Here is a 20,520-nt window from a genome sequence, read left to right as displayed (position 1 = left end):
AATGAATTCACTGGCAACACTGGAACTTCCCTAAACTACAGTTATGAAGCAACACCTGAAAGGGTGTGAAGAAAACAAGCTAGAGGGAAATTAATCTATGTGAATTTTATTTCTTTGTCTTTTCATTGGAATATGAGTGAGGAGGAGGAGACAGTCGTGAGCATTTAAAAGCCAGATCCTATGCACTCTCCCTGGGAGAGGCTCCACCTTAAACTTTCTCTCTTCATCTCTGTGGATGATGATGTGGTCAAAGGTTTTTCTGAGTTGCCTTGTCTTTCACTTGATTGCTGCAGAGTCTCATGGGCCGTAAGCAATCACATATTATTTGCTTTTATTATCTAATATCTCATTACTGTTCTATTATTTCTGTTGTTCTGGGGGCTTTGTGGTATGATTTGCCAGGACATTTGTCTCTGGAGATTTAGGTTCAAACGGCAGTTGAAGAGGTGACTGAATGTGGACGATGTTTCAGTGTGGAATGAATCTTGTTTTCACAAAATTAGTATGAAATCTGATTTGTTTAGCAGGAATCCCAGACTGTAATAACGGGGGCAGCAGCAGAGACCTAGGACTACATAAGCAAACTGTACTGGTGGGCGGGAGAGTGTGCACTGGCACAGCTGGAGCAGTGGTGGGACTAGGCTAGTAGGAGGCCATGTAGAGGCATCTCAGAGCTGTGCTGGAGGCTGGTGGTATAATTTTTGATTATTTAGCTTTATAACAGTGCTCAGGGTTTTACAGAAATTGAAGACTTGGGATAAAATTTCAAAATCACCTCAGTGACTTAGGACCCAGGGGTCCTGGGTACTTAGGAGCACAGCACCCTATGAAAGTTCATGGGACTATGTCACTTAGGCATCTTTGAAAATGTTACTCCTGGTCTGTTCTCTGAGGATTGCACAGTCTACACCAGGCAAGCCCAGGTAAAGATGAAAACAAGGAAAGACGTGGGAGGGAAGGGCAGGGCCAGGATTACAAAAAAATGTGAAGTGATTCAGTTTAGGTTGCATGTCCAGTTTCTCAGTTTTGTCTTTTATTTTAACAAAAGAACCAGGAGAGCAGAAAGAAGGCTAGCAGCCTAACCAGACACAGCAGGGCCTTGAAGGGCTGGAGCAGCATTTCCCAAACTATGGACTGCAGCCCGATACTGGGCCACAGGAAAAAAGTACCGGGCCACAGCATGGTTGCCGGGGTGTTCCAGGCTCCCAGAGTGCCTGTGTGGCGCCGGGTCCCCCAAGCCCTTGGCCAGCCTGGGCGGAGTCTGCAGCTGGATCTTCTGGCTCCCGTCAGAGGTGTAGCTAAGGGGGAGGAGAGGAAGGAGGAGGGGAGAGCCGGCCATCAGAGGCAGCACTGGACGGGGGAATCGGGGTGGGCCAGGGAGATTGGGGGAGGGGCAGCGGGCGGAAGCAGAGCTGGGCAGGGGGCTGGCCGGGGGAGATTGGGAGGAGGTGCAGGGGAGAAGTGGCCGCTGGAAGCAGGGCTTGTCTGGGGCATCAGGACTGTCTGTGAGAGATTGGGGGGCTGGCGGAAGCAGGGCTGCCGGGGGGCGCGAGGTTGGGGGTAGGGAGCTGGCTGGGGAAGATGGCGAGGCGGGGGGGAGAAGCGGCCGCTGGAAGCAGGGCTGGACATGGGCAGCAGGACTGGCCAAGGAAGATTGGGAGGAGAAGCGGGGGAGAACTGGCTGTCCGGGAGGGGAAGTGGGGCTGGCTGGAGGCACAGCGGGGGGAGCAAATCGGCCAGAGGGGAGTGGGACTGGCCCGACCATATGCGGATCTCAGGTCGCTGCCCTCCTCCCCCGGAAAGCACAAGTGAGTCCGGCTCGGGGATTCTATTGTGCCCCTTCCCCCCCAACACACCCGCTTGAGTAGTTGCGAACTATCTGGCTGGAAGACACACTCATGCAGCCCGAGCACATTTACTAGCCAGGCAGTTCGAAACTACAAACTGATACATCTAGTAATAATACAACTTACCTACTGAGAAAATACCAGACATGTTATATGTCTAGTATTTTCTCAGTTTGTTTTTTATATGTTTATTTTTTTGGGCTGCAAAAAACAGTATGGAAAAAAAAGGGTTCCAACTAAAGTAAAAAGTTTGGGAAACCCTGGTCTCACCAGCTTTTTGTCTGTCTTACACTCCATTCATCCAATCCATATTCCTTAACTTGCTGGCAAGAATTTGCTAAAGCTGGCACTGGGGGCTTTAGGAGGACCAGAAACAACTTACTTGAATATTCATAATTTGATTAATGAATATGCAAATATGCAAATGAATGTTACCAGTCCTCCAAAAGGTCGTGGATGGATTTACTGGTCCCCGTGTCAAAAAGTTTGGGAACCCCTGGGCTAGAGTGAGGTCACAGGGAGAGGGAAGCTGTGCCAACCACTAGAGAGCTGAGAGACTTTTTTTTTTTAAGGCACAGTGGCAGAAGGAGATAAAGGAAGCAACAAAGTGAGAGGGGTGGGGAAAGGACAGAGTGTGACAAAATGCAGGCTGAGCTGGGTGCTCTTTCCTCCTGGAATAGCCAAGCGTTGCATGCCAAAACTGAAGTGCATTTCCTGCATATTATGGCCAATACATTGAAACATGGCAGTTCCTTTCTCAATAGAAATATGTCCAGAGCTACCTCCACAGTTAGCACTAACTGGTACTTTTGCTGATAATCTTAGGGAATAAACTCATATCTTACTAAGCCACAGAAACAGCTCTCTATCATAGGAGGCACTGATGCTAAGGCACTAGATAAGGATATGGGTTCATTTCCCTGCTCTGCCACAAACCGAGTGACTTTAAGGCCATTAGCTTCTCCGTGGTAACAGCTATTCCTTCCCTCACAGCGTGTGAAGATATAAACCCAGCAGAGTGCATTGCACCATAGGTTGAAATAGCAGCTTGAGCTATGCAAATTGCATGTCTTATTTCAGTGTTATTTCAAAATAGCTCATTTCGAAATGTGATGCTGTCTAAACAACTCTTATTTCAAATTAAATTGCTATTCTGAAACATCCCTTAATCCCTGTGGAATGAGATTTACAGGGACGTCAGAATAGCGAGCCCGTTATATTTTGAAATAAGACGGGGAATAGCTATTTCGGGATACCTCTTGTATCCTGAAATAGCGCTGCAGTGTAGATGTAGCCTTAGAGAACATAAGGTGCACATACACACTGGAGAGAGGGCCAGATAAGTATGCTTAATACCCACCCCCCCAGCTAATCTCTGCACTTCAAGTTAGAAGCTGGATGGGGGGAGGGCAGGAACAATCTAATAGTGGAATAGCTTGAGGGAAAATACCTTGTGCTCACTTAGGGCCTGATCCAAACCTCATTACATGGGGAGTCTTCCCGCTGTTTTCAAAAGCTTTGGATCAGAATTCTCAATAGCCACGAGTTTTCCTCCAAATGAATGTTGCTGTGGATTGTCTCCTTTCTGCTGACTGACCTGGCTGGCTTTGTTTGTCTGTAGTCAGTATGTCCTCATGGTGCCTTCAGTGCTGCAGAGCCCGTCTCCGCAGAGCCTGTGTGTGCAGCTCTACAACCTCAGTGAGCCAGTGTCCCTGAAAGTTGCCTTGCAGTATCAAGGCATCAACACCACGCTGCTGAAGACACACGTGAAAGAGAAGAATTACTTCCAGTGCAGCAAATTCCAGGTAACGTTCATATTTTAGTTCAATCAAAGAGAAACAAAGTTGGATGCATCCTTCCTATGGTCCAAACTGATCCCACTCTTGAAGCTGAAGGAGAGAAAGGCTCAAGCAGAATGAGGGTGGGGAATGAAAAGGAAGCTGGGGTTGTAAATTCCCCCTTGAGGAGACATATCCACACTAGTCCTGAGTGGGCGAATACACTAAAAATGGCAGTGTAGCTGCAACAGCACAAGGGGCAGAAGGGTATAGCAGCCCAGAGCACAATCTGGTCTGAACTTTCAGGAACTACTTGGGTGTCCAGTCCCTTCTGCCATGACTGAAGCTAAACTGCAAGGGGACATGGAGCAAGAGGTGTAATTAGCAGCTCTGATAAACACTCACGCACACACACACACACACACACACACACACACACACACACAGCTTTGATGGAGTTAGCACACTAAAACTAGCAGTGAGGCAGCAGTGGTATGAGAAACGTTTGGACTGAGTACAATGCCAGTTGAGATTCCAGGTTTGGGGCAGCTAGTCCCGCCCACTGCTTGTACTGCTACAGTTACACTATTTTTATTACAGCAGCCCTAGTGTGTGTCCGTTTGCTGGAGCTGGAAATTACACCTCAACAGCAGTGTAGACATACTCTTAGAGATTGTCTGACAGTAAAACAGTCTCTCATGATACCCTGCCCCCCCAAACTCACCATGACCCTCACTTGGGAACCCATCACATGGACACACTAAAAGACTTTCTGTCTTTGGGGGGTTTGCTTCTTCCCAGGTTTCTCTCGCTACCTCTGAACCTTTGGCTTTCATCAATTTCTCTGCCAAAGGCAACACAGTCCATCTGTCAGAGAGAAGATCCGTGGCGATTCAGAACCTACACAATGAGGTCTTCATCCAGACAGACAAACCTATCTACAAGCCGTCACAAACGGGTAAGTGGGGAGTATGAGTTACTTACTGACCTGGGAGTGTGGCTGACAGGTGGCAGGGGACGTAGGGTGGAGTCTCTGTGCTAAGAAGAAGAACTAGAACAGGATATCCATAATCAGTTCCTGAGGGTCTCAGAGTGTAGCCCCAGATAGGGACCATCAAAAGTGGAGAAAGTAACTCATGCATAGACTTTTAATGCATAAAAAGCTTTATATTTATATGTTCCCGATTAAATTAGTTTCCTCTGAGAGATGTGACTTTGTGGATCTACAGAAATCCGTCCCTTAAGGAGTATCAAGCCCTTTTGTTGTTTATGCTTCTCTGAGCCTGAGATTCTGATCCAGTTATCATTTCTACACTAGTTAGCACAGTACTATCTAGGCACTGTACAAGATTTACAGGACACAAAATAAATATAGAATAAGGACAGTGAGATGTGTCCAGAAGAGAGAATCAATTCTCTCTCTTACTCTGTGGTTTCCACCACTGATCTCCCAGTTGGGTTTTCTTCTACTCTTTTCCTTTGGGAAATGCTCTGGTGAAGAGGTATGTTTTGGAGCATGGCCTAAAGACAGCAAGCAGTGAGAGATGGGTTCTTCTATTTCTATATTATTAGAGTATTCCAAAACTTTGCTGCTGCTAGAGAGAAAGGATTGTCTAGTAGTTAGAGTGTTAGTCCTGGATTTGGGAGATGCTGGTTCAACTCCTTGCTCTGCAACAGACCCCTTAGTTGACCTTGGGCAAATCACTCAGCCTGTCCGGGCCTCAGTTCCCATCTGTGTATGGATGACAGCACTATTCTATCTCCCAGGGGTGTTGTGAGGATCAATACATTAATGATTGTAAGATGCTCTAATACTATAGTGGCTGGGGCCATGTACTTTCCTAAGATAGATAGAAAACGGACCTGCTGGTCCTTGTAGGTTTCTTCCTGAGCAGTTTTCATTGTAATGAGATATTTTCAGATGCTTCATATTTTCTGACAATAACTTTGGGGCAGGAATCCGTGGTGTGTCTTAACACAAGCAGCATTTATTCTTAATGTTCCTAATAAAAATATTCTGCCATATTTGAAATGCTCTTGTCACTGGAGGATGGTGCCTCCTCCTGACTATTCTGGGGATTAGCTCTGCACAGATGACACCCCTTCCTGCAACTGCAAAACTCCTTCCCCTTTCTCTCCATCTGCAGTCTCTCTCTCACTCCCACTTCAAGAAGAGCTGCTGTCTCCTTGGGACCTGGCCCTCCCTGTCCATAGTACCAACATCTCTTTATCCGCAGGCTCAGGCAGTTTCCATATTTTCTGTCCCGCCAGTGCCCTTTCCCTTGAGCCTGCCCTCTGCTATGGGTTCTACATCAGGGATCTTTTAATCAGCAGTTCAGGTCTGTTCCTTCCCCTCCCCAGCTCCATTGGACCTCGCTGACTCTTTCCTTGAGCCTTTTGTTCTTGTCTGGCTTCTACCTCCTTTGGGTTTGCCATCCTCCCAACTCCTGCCTCTCAAGGGCTAACTTTAGGCTACCTCCCTCTGTAGCCTTCAGACACACCTTCCTTACCTCCTTTCTCACAGGGGATGAGTGCAGCCTGCTTCCTGGCAGGCCTCTTCTGCCATCAACTCCCAGGCTTCACAGAAGCCCTGTCTGTTTCCTCACCTGTGAGCTTCCTCTTAATTAGTTCCCTCCACACAGCCTGATTCTCTGTCCTTCACAGCAAAATTGACTGATTGAGACTGTGTGGACAGTGCACCCCATCACACTAAAGTGTAGTTAATATTTGCTTTTGTGTAAATGAAGTGGTCATCATTGTTGCTACATATGACAATAAAATACAGAACAAATAAAATAATGCATGATAAACAGTTTGTATAGTCTGCCAATTGGTTTAGGGTATGTCTAAACTGTAGAGTTTTTCCTGGATACCTCTGGTATCCCGGAAAAGCTCTGCCACGTCCAAAGAATGCATCCACTTAAAAAAAATGTCAGAAAAGCAGTCGTGTTTTGTCAGCATCCCTATAAACCTCATTTTACAAGGAAGAAGGGATGTTCCAAAAGAGGCTATTTTTTCTGATATTTGACCCTGTGTAGATGGGCCAAATGTCAGAAAAGCCTCTTTTAGAAGTAAATCAGAAAAAGATATGCAATTTGCATACCACAAATTGCATTTCTTTTTCTGATTTATCTTTGTAGTCTAGACATAGCCTTAGGATGGAAGAAAGTCTATTATTCTCTCTTCTTCCAAACTTTCAAATTTAGGATTATGTTATTTGTAGATTTATCTTTCCACTGCTTGAAGATTTAAGTTCAGGAAGCACAAGCAATATGTGGGGAATATCACCCTGGTAAAATGGAGCAGGAGCTCAGAAATTAATATGATCATGTCTGTGTACTTATTAGATATATTTGACCACAGCTGATTCATGTGGGAAATAGTTTAGTTGATAGTAGTTTTTTACCAGTTAGGCTGTGTCTAGACTCCAAAGAAAAGTGGGGAAAAGATACGCAATTTGTGAACCACAATTTTTGTATCTTTTTCTGCTTTTCTTCTGAAAGAGGTTTTTCCAACATTTGGACCGTCTACACTGGGCCAAATGTCAGAAAAAAAGCCTCATTTGGAACATCCCTTCTTCCTCATAGAACGAGGTTTATAGGGATGCCAAAAACATGCGTCTGCTTTTCTGAATTTTTTTCGGAAAACCAGTCACGTTCCTTGGATGCGGCAGAGCTTTTCCAGTATCCCGGAAAAATTCTGCAGTCTAGATGTACCTTTAGAAAGATAGTCATATGCTTTTTTGCTTCTAGAATAACTCACCTTCTCGTTAACACTTCAAATTTACCTTCAGTGACGCATCCGAAGAAGCTTAGTTTCAAAACATCTATTAGAAAATGATATTCTGCTGCTAAAGTTATTCTGTTTTTTTTTCTCTTACCATCTCTTTTCTTTTCAGTGAATTTCCGAGTTGTCTGTTTGGATAATGATTTCAAACCTGTTCAGGAGACGGTGAGTGTGATGGGGAATCAATATTTTTTAAGACCCTGTTCTAGATTCACTTAGCTTTTGTCTTCACTCCATGGAAGACTGTCACTGCTACCATCAATCTTCCAGAGTTGGATTTATCAATTCTAGTTAAGGCTAGAGGGTGCCCCTGCCAGCGGCTGGTACTCCTGCTCTTGCAAGGAGCAAGGGAAGCCAATAGGTTAATTGGCTCCCCCTCACCTCCAATTGTGGGGACGGCACCACGCTTGGCATAAGATAAGTCCACTCCAGCTACTTATTCTACATAGCTGGAGTTGCGTATCGTAAGCCAAGCTTCTGAGTCTAGTGTAGATCTGGCCTTAATCAATCACTATCTGTCCTTTATATAGTGAAATTGTGCTCAGGAGATCTCCGGATGTCTCTAAAGTGAAGACGCTCCTTGGATTCACTTTAGGGATGTTAAATATCGGTTAATTGAATAGTCAATAACCTCATAAATGCTTATCAGTTAGTCGATTATTCTACAGTCCCCAGGGGCAAGGCTGGCAGCCAGTGCACTGTGGCCTCAGCCCCGAGAAGACCCCTGCCACTATCAGAGGCAGCAGCGCAGGGTTCCAGGTGGAAGCTGGTCCACGAGGGAGCCAGTTTAAAAACCAGCTCTCTTTGTGGACTGCCTGATGCCCTGTGCTGCTGTCTGGGATAAAAAGGCACCAATGCAGGGTGGCAGCAACCCCAGTCTAGGGGGTGGTCCTAGCTCCCGGACCCAGCATGCGCCAGAACTGAGCTGGGCTACCTGTCCGCCTGGCTTGTAATACACTAAATGCAGAGCCACGGAGGAGGGGGTGGGGGAGGTCCCAGATCCATCGCAAGCCAAGACTGAGCTGGGCTGCTGGCCAGCCTGCTAAAAAATGTACTGGCAAGTGGTGGTGAGGGGGTGGAATGTGTGTAGTCTATAGCATTAACTGATAAGCTTTTCCTTATCGGTTAATCGATTACACTTTTACACCCCTAATTCACATCACTGGTCACTGCCCCACCTTTACATAGGTGAAAGGGGCTGGGATTTCCCGAGACCAGTGGTCTCCAACTGTTTTAAGCACGAGATCACTTTTTGAATTTAAGTGCAATCGAGGCTCTACCTCAAACCCGAATTCTCTTGCCCCGCCTGCTTTGTGCCCTTTCTCTGAGGCCCCGCCCCTGCTCACTCCATCCTCCGTCCCTCCCTTTCATCAGGCAGGGACAGAGGGCTGGGGCACAGGCTCTGGTCTTGAGTGAAGTGATTTGGCGTGTGGCTTCAGGGTAAGATTCTGTGAGGGAGTTGGGTCTAGCAAGGGCTCAGGCAGATGACTGGGTTGCAGGAAGGAGTTTATGACTAGGCCAGGGTTCAGGATGCAGTCTTTAGCTGGACACTGCTTCCCTCAGGTGGCTCCTGGGTGGTGGTGCAGGGGGGTAAGGTAGCTCACGTCTGCCCTGGCCCTGCACCACTCCCAAAAGCAGCCAGCAAATTATCTCCACCCCAAGCCCTGTTGTGCCCCCCTCCATTCTGTGGAGATAGAATACAGGGTGGGAGAGGGGGCACCTTGACATCAGCACCCTCCTTTCCCTCCCCTGCTCTGCACAGCAAACAGGAGGCTCCTGAGGGTGGGTGGAGGCAGCTCCAAGGCAAAGGGCAGGAGGTTCACAACAGCAGGGGGAGGGGCAGCTGAAGTGCTGGTACTTGACAGCCTCTTGGCCAAACCAGTCAGGATCCCCTGGCAGAGGCTCCAAGATCTACTGGTAGATCCCGAAGGACTGTTTGGTGACCACTGCCCTAGGAACTAATCTGTCATCTCCCCAGTCTCCACATCAAGAGATTTTTTTGATTGTCATCTTCACAGACAGTTGATATCAGGACTGTTCTTATCGTAAGACTTAAACCAAACCTTGTGTCCCCAGAAAAGGAGCAGCTACCATCTTGCCTTACCACCCAGTATAATTCAGTGTAATTCAGTAACTAATTTCCTTCAGCTCTGATCTGCTTTTTGCCCTTTCTCTTTTTCAGTATCCCCTGATCATCCTTCAGGTAAGATATGCATGATACTGTACCGTATGGCTTATTTCTAGACAGAGTTCTTTCAGGCTATGTCTGCGCTACAGGGTTTTATTGGAGAAAGGTACACAAATTGCATTCCACGATTTGCATACCTTTTTCTGATAGCTTGGTTGGAAGTGTTTTTTCTGAAATTTGACTGTCTACATTGGGCCAAATTTAGGAAAAATCTCCTCTTTCGGAAGAACCCTTCTTCCTCATGGGAGGAGGAAGAAAGGGCTTCCGAAAGATCATGTCAGCTCTTCCACCAAAAAAAAAAATAAAAATAAAAAAAAAATGAAAGAGACACCCATTCCCTGGACATAGCGGAGTTTTTCTGGATACCTCTGGTAGCCCAGAAAAACCCCATAGTCTAGACATAGCCTCATTTTCCAGAATCAGAGGCCGTGTCTACACTGGCACCCTTTTCCATAAAAGGGATGCTAATGAGACACTTCGGAATTGCAAATTCCACGGGGGATTTAAATATGAAAGTAGGAATAAGGGATCTTCCGGAAAAGGGCTTATTTTCCGCAAGATCCTGTCTAGACTGGCACTTTTCTCCGGCAAAACCCCGAGCCAGAAAAAAGCGGCAGCTATGTTCATGCAAATGCCGCGGGGGATATTTAAATCCCCCGTGGAATTTGCAATTCCGAAGTGTCTCATTAGCATCCCTTTTACAGAAAAGGGTGCCAGTGTAGACACAGCCAGAATGTTTACTTGACAAATTGTCACCCTAAGAATGTATTCTTCTCATGATCCCAGTGCAGTTGGAACAAGGGCAGAATATGTTTAGAATGAGTGACAGGCACTATGCATTGGAGTAAATTGTCAATAAAGGGTTCCAGGAAGGGAAGAAAAACCTTCATCGCTGCGTTAGTACTATCATGGCATGATGCTACCTGAATAAGCTAGGTTCCTCTCTGATTTTCTTATATACAAGAACATCTGTTTAGAATCAAAGACAGAAGAAAGGTTTTTCATTTATATGATGGTGCATGAGCTTCCTCGCTGTTTAGGGGAAGAGCTGTGGTTATAGGAGATGACTGAGACTCAGAAAATTTAGATTCTTTGCCCCCTCCTCCTGCCACAGACTATGTGTAACGTTGGACTGAACACCAGTGGCTCTGTTCTCCCATCTGTTCTCCCATCTTTTTGACTGACAGACCAGCAGACCAGGGAGACGGGAAGCAAAGCCTCTGAGGACGCCGGCAGCGGGACAGCCGCGGTGCGTCTGGGCTGTCCGCTGCCCGTGTGCTCCGCGGCTTTCCTCCACGTCTCCCCAGACCAGGGAGACGGGGAGCAAAGCCGCGGAGCACGTGGGCAGCGGACAGCCCAGATGCGCCGGCTGTCCCGCTGCCGGTGTGTTCCGTGGCTTTGCTCCCCATCTCCCTGGTCTGCTGGAGACCAACAGACCAGGGACACGGGAAGCAAAGCAGAGCAAAGCCGCGGAGCACGTGGGCAGCGGACAGCCCAGACGCGCCACGGCTGTCCCGCTGCCGGCATGCTCCGCGGCTTTGCTCTGCTTTGCTCCCTGTTTCCCTGGTCTGTTGGTCTCCAACAGCTGGAGCTTCTGGGCTGTCCCGCTGCCCCCGTGCTTCGCGGCTTTGCTTCGGACGCCTGTGGTACAGCAGCTGGGGCGCTGCCGGTTGGTCCCGTAGCGCCGCTCTGGGCGCTACTGGACCAACCCGGCAGCACCCCAGCTGCTCTGCCCCAGGAGTCCTGATTCAGCCACTGCTGGTCAGTTTCAGCAGTGGCTGAATCAGGACGCCTGGGGCAGAGCAGCTTGGGCAACCCAGCAGCACCCAAGCTGCTCTGCCCCAGGCGTCCCCAAGTCAGCCGCTGCTGAAGCTGACCAGCGCTGACTACAGGAAGCCCAAGGCAGAGTTGCTCTGCCCTAGGCTTCCTGGAATCAGTCGCTGATCAGTTTCAGCAGCAGCTGACTTGGGGACACCTGGGGTTCTTAAGTTGAATCTGTATGTAAGAACTGGCGTCCAGATTCAGCCTGTTGAAACTGATCAGCAGCTGATTCCAGGAAGCCCGGGACAGAGCAACTCTGCCTCGGGCTTCCTGTAGTCAGCCGCTGGTCACTTTCAGCAGCGGCTGAATCTGGATGCCAGTTCCGACTTACATACAGATTCAACTTAAGAACAAACCTACAGTCCCTATCTTGCACGTAACCCAGGGACTGCCTGTATAAAACTAGAGCAAATGAAATTAACCATGAAATTAACATGGCACACATTAAATGGATTAAAAACTGGCCAACTGATAGGTCTCAAAATCTAATTGTAAATAAGGAATCAACATCTAGCAGGGATGATTCCAAAGACATGGACGGCAGCATTAAATCATCATTCATAACACTTGCAAATGACCCAAAATTTGGGAGGGTGGTAAATAATGAAGAAGACAGATCACTGAATCAGAAAAATCTGGATCACTTGATAAACTGGGCACAAGCAAACAGTGTGTGTTTTAATACAGCTAACTGTAAATAGGGTCAAAGAATGTGGGCCCTATTTATAGGACGGGAAACTATTCTGGGAAGCAGTGACTCTGATGAAAATGTGGGGACTATGATGAATAATGAGTTTCCAGTGCAACATTGTAACTATGCATAAATAGGGAATCTTGAACAAGAGCAGAGAGATTATTTTCTCTCTGTATTTGTCACTGGTATGACTGCTGCTGGAATACTGTGTCCAGTTCTGGTACTCACAAATCAAAAAGAAGATCAGTAACTGAAAGAAGTGCAGAGAAGGGGCATCTGGCATGATTAGAGGATTAAAAATCCTGCCTTTTAGTGTTAGATTCAAGGAGCTCAACTATTTAACTTTTAACAAAGAGAAGGTTCAGAGATTAAAGTCTAAGTATCTACATAGGGCATGCCTACACATCAGGATAAAAGTCGAATTAAGCTACGTGACTTCAGCTATGTCAATTGCATAGTTGAAGTCAAAATAGCTTAATTCAACTTCAGTGCTGTCTACACAGCAGTAAGTTGAAGGAAGAGCATTCTTACTCTGACTTCTCTTACTTCTTATGAAATTAGGGTTACCATAAGTTGGGGTAAAAGGTCCTCCAGCTCGACATTATTTCAAAATAATAGCTTGCTGTATCGATGTGCATTTTGTTATTTGGAAATAATATCCCTTATTCTGAAATAATGCTGCTGCATAGACATACCCATAGGGAACAAAATACTTTATAATGAGCTTTTCAGTCTATCAGACAGAGGTATGACAGGATCCAGTGACTAGAAGCTGAAGCTGGATAAATCAGACTGTAAATAAGGTGTGTCTTTTAAGTGCATGAATAATTCAATGTTTGGTCAAATTAGCAAGAATCATGATAGGTTCTCCATCACTGGCAATTTTAAAATCAGGATGGTAATTTGTTCTAAAAAATCTGCTTTGGAAATAATTTTGGGGTCATTTCTATGGCCTGTGTTGCATAGGTCAAACTAGGGGGTCCCTTTGTCAAGCCGAGACTTAAAAACCTCTGGGGATGGAGATTCCACCACTGCCCTAGGGAACCCATCCCAGTGCTTCATCACCCTCCTAGGAAAATAGTTTTTCCTAATATCCAACCTAGACCTCTCCTACTGTAACTTGAGACCATCGCTCCTTGTTCTGCCATCTGTCTTCATTGAGAACAGCTTCTGTCCATCCTCTTTGGAACTCCCCCTCTTTCCTGTAGTAAAAGGCTGCTATCAAATCCCTCCTCACTCTTCTCTTCTGCAGACTAAATAAGCTCAAATCCCTCAGCCTTTCCTCATAGGTCATGTGCTCCAGCCCCCTAATCATTTTGATTGCCCTCCGCTGGACCCTCTCCAGTGTGTACACATTCTTTCTGTAGTGGGGGGCCCAGAGCTGGACACAGTACTCCAGATGTGGCCTCACCAGAGCCAAATAAAGGGGAATAATCATTTCTCTAGATCTGCTGGCAATGCTCCTCCTAATGCAACCTAATATGCCATTTGCCTTCTTGGCTACAAGGGCACACTGTTGATTCATATCCAGCTTCTCATCCACTGTAATACCCAGCTCCTTTTCTGCAGAACTGCTAATTTGCTAATTGATACCCAGCCTGTAACAATGCTTGGGATTCTTCTGTCGCAAGTGCAGGATTCTATTCTTGTCCTTGTTGAACCTCATCAGATTTCTTGTGGCCCAATCCTCTAATCTACCTAGGTCACAGTGGACCCTATCCCTGCCCTCCAGCATATCTACCTCTCCCACTAGCCTAGTGTCATCTGTAAACTTGCTGAGGGTGCAATCCATCTCCTCAGCCAGGTCACTAATAAAGATGTTGAAAAAAAACTGGCCCTAGAACTGATCCTTGGGGCACTCGGCTTGAAGCTGACTTCCACCCAGACATTGAGCTGTTGATCACTACCTGTTGGGCCCAACAATCTAGCCAGCTTTTTGTCCATCTTACCGTCCATTTATCCAATCCATGCTTCCTTAACTTGCTGGCCAGAATATGGTGGGTGATCGCATCAAAAGCTTTGCTACTGTCAAGGTATATCACTTCCACTCCTTTCCCCAGATCCACAGATCACTTACCTCATCATAGAAGGTAATCAGATTGGTCAGAGATGACTTGTCCTTGGTGAATCCATGTTTACTGTTCCCGTTCACTTTCCTGTCTTCTAACTGCTTCAAAATGGATTCCTTGGGGATCCTCTCTCTAATTTTTCTGGGGACTGAAGTAAGGCTGACTGGTCTATAGTTCCTTGCAGGGGCAGATGATGATTTTGTGGGGCCCAGGGCAGCACAATTTTGCAGGGCCCCCCTTTGACACGGCGCATGCGCGGTGGTGCCCTGTGCATGCGCGGGGCTTCTTGAAGTGCGGGGCCCGGGACGGCTGCCCCTCTCACCCTGCCCTATATCTGCCCCTGGTTCCTTGGATTGTCTTTTTCCCCTTTTTAAAGATGGCCACTACATTTGCCTTTTTCCAGCCATCTGGGACCTCTCCTGATCTCCACAAGTTTTCAAAGATAATGGCCAATGGCTCTGCAGTGACATTTGCCAACTCCCTCAATACCTTTGAATGCATGAAATCCGGTCCCACGGATCTGTGTATGTCTAGCTTTTCTAAACAATTTTTAACCTGTTCTTTGTCCACCGAAGATGCCAACCTCCTTCTCATACTGTGTTGCCTAGTGCAGCAGTCTGGGAGCTGAGCTTGTCTGTGAAGAGAGAGGCAAAAAAAACATTCATATTTCTCTCTCCATACTCACTAGGATCCCCAGAGCAACCGGATTTTTCAGTGGCTGAATAAAAAATCTAAGCATGGCATTGTCAGTCTCTCATTCTCATTAATCCAAGAGCCAATGCTGGGGAGTTATCAAATCATCGCTGAGAGGAATTCAGGTGACAAAACGTATCATTGGTTCTCTGTGGAAGAATATGGTAAGCACCTGCAGTGGCTCTCATCTGCACCTTTTATATGGCCAAGATTCATAGCCAAGAGCCAGAGTCTGTGATGAGCTGTTTGTCAAAGACAGGCATGAGGCAGAGCAGACCTTAAGCACTGTAGGATACCTTTTTTCTTATTGAACTCACTGGTTAAGAAAGCTAAGGCAAGGAATGGAGGCAGGGAGGAGAGACTGAGGCAATGGAGGAGATGGATTAGTGGTGGCCAGCCTGCTAGATACTGAGGTATATGGCCTAGTGATCAGGGCAGAAGACCAGGAATTGGAAGTTTGGGGGTTTTCTTCTGGCTTTGTCACTAAGTTGCTGTGTAACTTTGGTCAAGTCATGTCACCTCTTTTTGCCTCAGTTTCTCCAGTTATACAGTAGGAAATAAAATTAAGTTTAACCTCATATGACTGTGTGAGGTAGGTGTTGCATGCAAGGCATATAATGTAGTCTAGAAGTCTAAAGCTATTTCATTGGTTATATTACGTTAGAATTATTATTTAATAGACTGATAGCTGGCGGCAATGAGTAAGCAGTGTGGAAGGATCCTGTATACAGATAGAACAATAAAAGCCATCAGTGCTCAGTGATCTCTCGGTGTCTGTAATTTTGCATGTGGAACAACTCCTTTGATTTGTTTTCTTACGAATTTGCCATCCCTCATCTTGTCACTAGTACTTTCCCTGGCAGGATGTCTGCTGTGAGCTTTTTGGGCAGAGCTTTAATAATCCCAAGCTTCCTATGGTAGAAGGGAAAGCTCCTTTCCTATCCCTACTGGGGTGTCCAGTTCTCTTGGGACACTATGCTCTTCAGTTTCCAAATGGAGCAGCATGGGCTAGTGGATTAGCACTACCCTGAAAACATCTTGGTTTTATTCCCAGGTCTGCCACTGTCTTGGTAGGTGACTTTGGGCAGTCATTAAAAAAAAAAATCGTGCTGTTCCTCAGTTTCCCCACCTGTCAAATGAGGTTAGTGAGTGACACTTATCATCTGTTAAATGCTTTGAGATCTACAGATAAATATGCTAAATTAGTATTATAATAAAAGTGATAATACAGCTCCTTGTAAAGAAGAATTTCTCCTACTATTAAATCTAAAAGCATCAACCCCATTTTGCCTGCCTGTATTCCTTCAAACAATTCCTCTACTTTGGTGCTAATGCCCCTCAAATATTGGTGTAGTTAGGTTTCCCTATTTCTTCTCCCCTTCCCCCACCCACAGCCCTAAGATGTCACTTAGCAATTACATTTACCTTTCATTTTCAGTGTTGCCAAAGTTTGAAGTGAAGCTAAAAGTACCAAAGAGCGTCTCTTTCTTGGATCAAGAACTCAAAGTGAATGTTTGTGCTGTGTAAGTAGCTGGCAGGAAAGAGTGTAAATTGAGATATGTAGTATAGTCTGGGAATTCTATCCTGACTCTAGTCATGATTCATTGAAAGACATTTACCCTGCATCTCACTTTCACTCACTGAAGCATGATATTAATAACTAGCCAATAGCCCATCATAAGACGGGATTTTCGGGTCTCTCCTCCACGTCTCTCTCTCTCTCTCCTCCTCCTCCTGCCTCCCCCCCCCCTCAGCTCTCCTCCCTCTCTCTCCATTTCTCTCTTTCTTTTCTCCTCTCCCTCCTGCCTCTCACTTGGGGGAATGCGGAGCCCAAACAGCCATTTGGGTTCCTCGCTCCCCGTGCTGCGCGGGGTGTGCAGAGCCCAAATGGTCACTTGTGCCATGTGCTCCCGCGCGGTGGCCTGGCTGAGCGGCGCAGAAGTCAGCTGAGTGCCACTGTGGGAGGTGAAGGGAGGCGGGGCGGTGACGTCCATGACCAGGAGGCGGGGCCTGGATCCGCTGTCACACCGCACGTCACCTCCCTGTCACCTCCTTCGCCTCCCGCCGTGGCACTCGGCTGACTTCTGTGCCGCTCAGCCAAGCTGCCGCGGGGGAGCCAGTGGAGGAAGCAGCCGTTCGGGCTCCCCCGCAGCAGCCTGGCTGAGCGGCACAGAAATCAGCCGAGCGCCATGGCGGGAGGCAAAGGACGTGATTCAGTCAACAGGGCCGCCCAGAGTCAACAGCCAGCATTTCAGCGTTACAGAGTCACAGACATTGGGCTACTATATATATGATATTCATCTGCATTGTGCAGCTAAGGTTGTGAGTGTTAACGTTTGCACAGTCTGAAGACACCCAGGCACTGGCTTTGATCATTATAGAGACCTATAGGAGGGGAGAGAAAGCAAAGAAAGCAGGAAGGAGAGGTATGTAAGTCAGTACATTAGCATGCCTCACATTAAGGTTCGCTGTCGTGGATTCACAAGTTCAGTGCTACCCCTCAATTTCTTTGAAGAGTCTTGGAAAAATCCCTTCGGTGTGCTCACTCTTCCTTTGGGAGAGGCCCTGCAGCCTCACCACATCTGAGACTCAGCCTCGGGGCTCCAGCACTCCTGCCTAATGCCATGAGCGCTGCCCAGCGAGGCCGAGACAGACATCTATCTGATTTGTACACGTCAGTGTGCAATGCATCTCAGCAAGCACTGCAATGACACCAGGCAGCCTTTCCAAAACAGCATGGCTGTGTCTAGACTGGCCAGTTTTTCCATAAAATCAGCCACTTTTCCGGAAAAACTTGCCAGCTGTCTACACTGGCCACTTGAATTTCCGCAAAAGCACTGACTTCCTACTGTAAGAAATCAGTGCTTCTTGTGGAAATGCTATGCTGCTCCCGTTCGAGCAAAAGTCCCTTTTGCGCAAAGCTTTTGTGCAAAAGGGCCATTGTAGACAGCTCAGATTTGTTTTCCGCAAAAAAGCCCCGATTGCGAAAATGGCGATCGGGGCTCTTTTGCGGAAAAGCGTGTTTAGATTGCCATGAGCGCTTTTCCGCAAAAAGTGCTTTTGTGGAAAAGCGTTCGTGCCAAGCTAGACGCTCTGTTCCGAAAATGCTTTTAATGGAAAACTTTTCCGTTAAAAGCATTTCAGGAAAATTATGCCAGTCTAGACGTAGCCCATAAGTTTTATGGATCAGCGTATCGGAAGTCCTTAGGTTGGTACAGAGGAATGAAGGGTAAGGTGGTGTGTACACTACAGACCTTATAGCAGCACAGTTGGACTGATGGAGCTACACTGGGGCTGCTATAGGAGCTCTTGCTCTATGCCTACAGGAGAGCGCTCTTGCGCAGCATAAGCAAAGCACCCCCAACAAGCAGCAGTGGCTGCATAGGCAGAAGAGTATCTCCCACTGGTACAGCACTATCCACACGGGTGCTTATCTCAGGCTACGTCTGCACTGCACAGCTATCTCAAAATAAGCTATTCTGGAATAGTTATTCTGAAACAGCTTATTTTGAAATAGCACAGCTACACTGCAGGGAAGGCTCAAAATTAGTCTGAGGCAGGCTTCCCTAAGGTAGACATGCTATCTCGATGTAGAGCCCCAGGAGGCACTGGGGAGGAATAACTTAGAATGGCCCTGTTGAGGGGCTATTTTGAAATAGTGGAGGTGGTGCATCTACACAGCTCCTATTCTGAAATAGCTATTTTGGAATAGGTGTTATTCTTCATAGAATTAGGTTTGCAGAAAACAGAATATAAGCCTCCCATTATTTTGAAATTATTTCTAAATAACATTATTGTTGTGTGGACATGCACATAGTTATTATGGAATAATGGGTATTATTACAAAATAACTTTGCTGTGTAGATGCATCCTCAGGTTTTGTCTACACTGCGGGGTTTTGGCACAAGAAGCCTTTTGCAGAAGAGTTCTTGCGCAAAAACTGTTTGCGCAAGAACATGTCCAGACCTCAAAGCGCATCACAAAAGGAATGTGCTTTTGCGCAAGAGAGCGCTCACACTGCATGAACACTCTTGTGCAAGAAAGTTCTGGTTGCCATACACAGAATGGTCATCAGAGCACCTGTGCTTTTTCAGATAGGCTTTTTTTGCACAAGAAACCTCTGCAGAGCCTCCATACGTGCCTTTTTTACGCAAGAGCTTTAGCGCAAAAAGGAGTTATACCTCGTAAAAGGAGGTTTACCTACACCACAAAAAGCCCTCTGTTTTGCCATTTTATTGTAAATTTTCTAGTGCAAAAATGCACTTGAAGTGTGGACACTCCACGGCTTTTTGTGCAAAAACCTTGTAGAGTAGACATAGCCTCAGTGAAACATATCAGTTATGGGTGTGTTTATTCATACCCCTGAAAATTTTACCAACGAAAGTGCTAGTGTAGACATAGCCTAAGGCATAATCCCTCGGGCCAGAACTGCAATTAGCTGGCCAAGCTGCTGTGAAATCTATTTTTTATTCTGATTCTGGCTCTCTGTGTCTTAGTCAGACTTTGTCTATGCTAGCGATTGAGTAACAAAGCTTTTGTCATCCTCCCCACCACACACAATGACAAAGTACTAGTGTAAACAGTGTTTTATCCCACAAAGCAAACACTGGACATAGGGGCTACATCTACATTGGCCCCTTCTCCGGAAGAGGCATATTAATTTCCAACTTCAGAATAGGGAAATCCGCGGGAGATTTAAATATCCCCCGCGGGATTTAAATAAACATGGACACCGCTTTTTTTCCGGCTTGGGGAAAAGCCGGAAAAAAGCGTCTAGACTGGCACGATCCTCCAGAATAAAGCCCTTTTCCAGAGGATCTCTTATTCCTTATTCAAAGTAGGAATATGAGATCCTCTGGAAAAGGGCTTTATTCCAGAGGATCATGCCAGTCTAGACGCTTTTTTCCGGCTTTTCCCCAAGCCGGAAAAAAAGCGGTGTCCATGTTTATTTAAATCCCGTGGGGGATATTTAAATCCCCCGCGTATTTCCCTATTCTGAAGTTGGAAATTAACATGCATCTTCCGGAGAAGGGGCCAATGTAGATGTAGCCAGGGAGTGGAAGGTTTTTGTCCCCATAAGTGTGGATAAACATGGCTTACACTGTCTGACTTTTAGTGACGTGCCTGTATCCACACAGCCCTGTTGCTAAAAGCCATGTAGTGTAGACACACCTCATCAGTCGCAGGTGGGTGCAGCACAGCCTCTCCTCAAAATCAGCTCTTTATTCCCTGCTTTTCACCTCTCCGTCCTTTGCACTACCAGAACTGATAATGCGTTAGCCCCCACGGGACAGCAATGACATGGACAGGAGGAAACTGGCAGACATGGGATTAATAAAAAGGTATTAGAGGAAATTCCCATGTAATCACATCATGCAATGACCAGGGAGAAGTGTCATGCAATCCTGTGTAATAGTGCCTACTTGACACCTTCATGGGACACACGCTGTGTAAGGCAGTAATGGCATTTCCATGAGAGGCAGGGAATGGGGAGGGAAAGATGTCTGAAGCTGAGTTCAGCAGAAGTAGCCTTATCTGGATTTTAGGTGGCTTCTAGTCCAAAATATGGTTCAGCCTATGCTGGTTTCCTGACAGCCCTGGCAACGGGGGCTGCAAACTGATTCATTTTTGCACTTCTCCTCTA

The 20,520-nt window shown here is 46.6% G+C and overlaps 1 protein-coding gene across 1 annotated transcript in view; it reads left to right on the top strand.

Moving 5' to 3' along the window:
• Nucleotides 1-147: 147 nt before the first annotated feature.
• LOC102448833 (ovostatin-like) overlaps nucleotides 148-20,520 on the top strand; it is a 71,749-nt gene continuing 51,376 nt past the window's right edge. The window contains exons 1-7 of the mRNA XM_075902489.2: nucleotides 148-306; nucleotides 3,469-3,652; nucleotides 4,427-4,583; nucleotides 7,524-7,576; nucleotides 9,594-9,614; nucleotides 14,872-15,040; nucleotides 16,315-16,399. Coding sequence (XP_075758604.2) covers nucleotides 236-306; nucleotides 3,469-3,652; nucleotides 4,427-4,583; nucleotides 7,524-7,576; nucleotides 9,594-9,614; nucleotides 14,872-15,040; nucleotides 16,315-16,399 — 740 coding nt within the window. The 5' untranslated portion in view covers nucleotides 148-235. The remainder of the gene's footprint in view (nucleotides 307-3,468; nucleotides 3,653-4,426; nucleotides 4,584-7,523; nucleotides 7,577-9,593; nucleotides 9,615-14,871; nucleotides 15,041-16,314; nucleotides 16,400-20,520) is intronic.

The sequence above is a fragment of the Pelodiscus sinensis genome, chromosome 1 (assembly GCF_052426305.1).
Source record: "Pelodiscus sinensis isolate ZL-2025 chromosome 1, ASM5242630v1, whole genome shotgun sequence".
Classification (NCBI taxonomy): domain Eukaryota; kingdom Metazoa; phylum Chordata; order Testudines; family Trionychidae; genus Pelodiscus; species Pelodiscus sinensis.
The sequence above is the reverse complement of the archived record's forward strand: the minus strand, read 5'-3'. Positions and strand labels throughout refer to the sequence as shown.